At 37.3% G+C, this 4,154-nt stretch overlaps 1 protein-coding gene across 1 annotated transcript in view; it reads right to left on the bottom strand.

Moving 5' to 3' along the window:
• Positions 1–1,350: 1,350 nt before the first annotated feature.
• Positions 1,351–4,154, bottom strand: part of LOC111083233 (rhoGEF domain-containing protein gxcI-like) — a gene marked incomplete at its 3' end in the record, with an annotated part of 8,199 nt that continues 5,395 nt past the window's right edge. The window contains exon 4 of the mRNA XM_022379594.1: positions 1,351–3,297. Coding sequence (XP_022235302.1) covers positions 1,351–3,297 — 1,947 coding nt within the window. The remainder of the gene's footprint in view (positions 3,298–4,154) is intronic.

Raw genomic sequence — 4,154 nt, forward strand, 5'->3', positions numbered from 1 at the left:
ATGCCGTTAGGTATATTATGAATTTAAATACGAACTAATTTAATTTACTATACTGATGTTTGTTATAATACCCTAATAAGTCCATTTTGAGGGCAGTGTCTGGTGTTCAGGGGGCGCTGGAATCGCAATCTGTGGGTAATGGGTTCAAATCGGATCACTGAACATGCTCACTCTTTCAGCCGTGAGGGCGTTGTATTGTGACGGTCAATCCCACTTTTAACTTAAAAGTTGCCCCCTGGTGGCTCAGCAGTAAAGCCTCAAGGCTTAAACGCTAAAATTCGGGTTTCGATACCCGCGGCGAGCAGAGCTCAAGAGTTGGCGGTGGGTGATGTTTACCAGCTGCCTTCCCTCTAGTCTATTAGTTCTAAACTAGGAATGGCTAATGCAGAGAGCTCTCGAGTAGCTTTGTCCGAAATTCAACAAACAAACATCACCTTTTAATGGTCACGTGCTTTCTGTATGGCGTTTGAGAAGTCTTTTTTTTTAACTCGTACAATCACCACGTTTACTTTTTATTACTTTAAACAGCTGGTCGACTAAATAATTCACAATATGAAATTGGTAGCGTAAATGCTGTATCTTCGTTAAAGTCGTGTGTAAATATACGTTTACTGTGTGAGGAAAAGGAATCACAAAACACCATACATGTAGTAGACACTCAACCACAATATAAAGCCTAGTGTTAAATCTATCGATTTTTGACTTTTCTCTTTTACCCACTTCTTATAATCTCCATTTATATCTATCTTTGTCGCTTGGCCGACGAGAAGGCGTAACCCTCTAGCGGCATCGGAATGAAATAACGCATATGTTGTTGTTGTTTCGATGTGTTTAATGAAAAGAAACTACGGTTTCTGATCGCTCCTGGTTATCATTTGAGCCCATATAGAGATAGAAAGATTTTAAACTGCCAAGATTTTTTGGGTTGGGTTTGGGTTTCGATTTGGCTTTGTCCAGGTCTGTTGATGAGGAGTGATACGTTGTGCTTGTTTTAGAGCAAAACCACAATTTGCTGTGTCCACCGCAGGGAATCGAATCCCGGATTTTAGAATTGTAAGTCCATAGACTTACCACTGTTCCACCGGGTTAAGATATGTTGTGAAATCGTAAATAAATATATATAAAGACGTTTACTCTGTAATTTTGTGATGAAAGTCCTAACAAAATTTTCATAGGGAACCTAATATATTTCTACAAAAACAATGTTATTATCCGATAGATGTCGTCAATTTAATAACAATACATTAATAAACGAATACGTGAACGAAAAAAAAAACAGTCGAAAGGCAGGATTAAAAATTTTACCAATTATTTTTGAGCTTATTGTAAACTGTTTCACAAAGTTCTTACCGTTGGGGGCTGTTTTCTCCGTTTTCTTCAAATTAACAGATCTTAGTTGTTCGTCAGAGACAGAGAAAGGAGTTTTGTTGGTAAACTGATCAGACGAAACAGTTGCACCATTAGATGTGGTCCCAGAGCTTCCAATTGAAGGATCCTTTGATACAACGTCTTCCTCTGGACTTTTCAAGACCACAGAGTTTCCCACAGTTTTTGCTTCGCCTTTTTCATCGTAACCATCTTCCGTTTTGTCTGTTCGATAATTGGGAGTATCATCGATAAGTTTGAGTGAACTTCCATCCAATCTTTGGTTAATATTTTTGCCATTTAAATTTGACGATGGAGGTTTTTTACCAACTTTCTTTAAGAATTCGGATGGCTTGAGGTTGGTGTCCAAACCAACGGGAAAGTTTATCTGCACTGGGTTGAAAGCCTTTGTCACGTGCCTTTTGGACTTGGATAAGATTTGACCACTAGGATTTTTTTCGGGTTCTCCACCATTCATTATTTTATTGGATAGAACCTTCTTAATATCATTTGAAATATCTGAGGCTTCCGACTGCACTTCGGCAGATTTGAATTGTTTCATCTGCCCTACCGAGGTAGAATCGTTGTTGGTATTTTCATGTTGTTTCGTGGAAAAGATGTCGCTTTCTGTCATTTTGGAAATAGTCAAAGGAGGAGGAGGAGGCGGTGGAGGAGGCACCATCGACGAGGTATTTTCTGGAGAACTATTTTTAGCATTTTTGTCGTTACACACCTTGATGTCAGAACCCATTTTGGTACCAACAACAGCCTGTTTGATTTCAAGATTTTTCATACGGTTCAATTTTGGTTTGCTAATTTCCTCAAAAATGTTTCTTATCTGACCAACTGTTTCTTTGGGCGGTAATGAAGACTCAGTCTCAGAAATATTACCCATGTTGGTACCTAAAGCCTCTTTTGAGTTAGTGCTTGGAAATTGTTTTATATCAGACTTTGAAGCAACTTTGTTACTAGTTTTTAAAACTTCCTTAACCTCAGTGTTATTAACTTCTTTAAGTTTAGTGTTTGGAACATTCTCGATATCAGAGTTTGAAGCAACATTGTTACTAATTTTTAAAGCTTCCTTAACGTCAGCGTTATTAACTTCTTTAACTTTAGTGTTTGGAACTTTCTCAGTAGTAATGCCTATATTTTCTTTCCTATAGTTGCTTGGAGCTTTCTTGATATTAGTGTCCGTAACACTTTTTACATTAGTGCTTGGAACTCTTTTGACATTGGTGTCCGTAATACTTTTTACATTAGTGTTTGTAACTCCTTTGCCATTATTGTCCGTAACACTTTCTAGGTTAGTGCTTGAATCATCCTTAATATTAGTGTCCATAACAATTTTTGGATTAGTGCTTGGAACTCCTTTAGCATTAGTGTCCGTAACAATTTTTGGATTAGTGCTTGGAACTCCTTTAGCATTAGTGTCCGTAACAATTTTTGGATTAGTGCTTGGAACTCCGTTAACTTTAGTGTCCGTAACAATTTTTAGATTAGTGCTTGTAACTCCCTTGGGAATAGAGTCTTGAATTTCTTTTGAAGTAATCTCCGAAGCCTTCTTTTGCGAGGTTTGATTACTTTCATCTACCAAATCTGTATCCTCAATGCTTGAGGTACTTGTCGATCTCGAGAAATCCAAAGAATCCACCAAATCGCAGAGTTCATTAAGTTCGGGAGGATATTCCATCATGTCTTCCCCCGTGGGACCCCCATCCTCCACCTCCTGCTCAATTCCCTCGTCTGTGCTTGTGCTACAGGCTTCCATTGAATGCTGGGATTGAACCCTAGAATTTACAAGCGAGCTCTTTTTACTTCTCTTGCCTATATTACCATTGTTCTCGGGTTCTTTGTAATTGATTTCGTCATCATAATCTGGAATAGGATCGGAGAATCTTCTAGAAGTTTTTCGATGGATTTCGGCTTCCACTGCTAGAAAGATAACAAACCAATTTATAGTTACTATAGTAGTATTACTGCCAAATAATAAAACTTAAAACTCTGAAATAAGGAAGGATGAAAAGGAAATCTCAACTTTTTTTGGATAAACTGAAATTCCTGGCTTTTACGACAAGATAAAACTACATGCAAGGGGACTACCCTCAGTCAAACTAATATCTTCAATATCATAAATATAAGATGTGTTTTAATCTTATCTTGTGCTTTACATGCGAGGGGACTACCTTCAGTCAAACTGATATATTTAATATCGTAAATATAAGGTGTGTTTTAATCTTGTCATGTACTTTACATGCAAGGGGACTACCCTCAGTCAAACTGATATCTTCAATATCGTAAATATAAGGTGTGTTTTAATCTTAGCTTGTGCTTTACATGCGAGGGGACTACCCACAGTCAAACTGATATCTTCAATATCATAAATATGAGGTGTGTTTTGATCTTAGCTTGTGCTTTACATGCGAGGGGACTACCTTCAGTCAAACTGATATATTTAATATCGTAAATATAAGGTGTGTTTTAATCTTATCTTGTGCTTACGATATTTTAGACAACAAAAAACAAACATGTTACAAGCTGAATAACATTCCTATATTTAGGGTGGATATGTTGTCAGGGTTTTCAGTGAAACAAGGCTTAAGTACGAACCTGATTAACTATCATTGTTGTTGTTAGTACTAACGTTAAATTTCAGTTATGGCAAAATCAAATTAGACACTGAATGAAAAATGATAAGACTAACTGACTTAGTGAGGGTAAAAGGTGGAAGTTTGTTTTTGAATTTCGCGCAAAGCTACACGAGGGCTATCTGCGCTAGCCGTCCCTAATTT

Source organism: Limulus polyphemus, unplaced genomic scaffold (assembly GCF_000517525.1).
Source record: "Limulus polyphemus unplaced genomic scaffold, Limulus_polyphemus-2.1.2 Scaffold8697, whole genome shotgun sequence".
NCBI classification, from domain to species: Eukaryota; Metazoa; Arthropoda; class Merostomata; order Xiphosura; family Limulidae; genus Limulus; species Limulus polyphemus.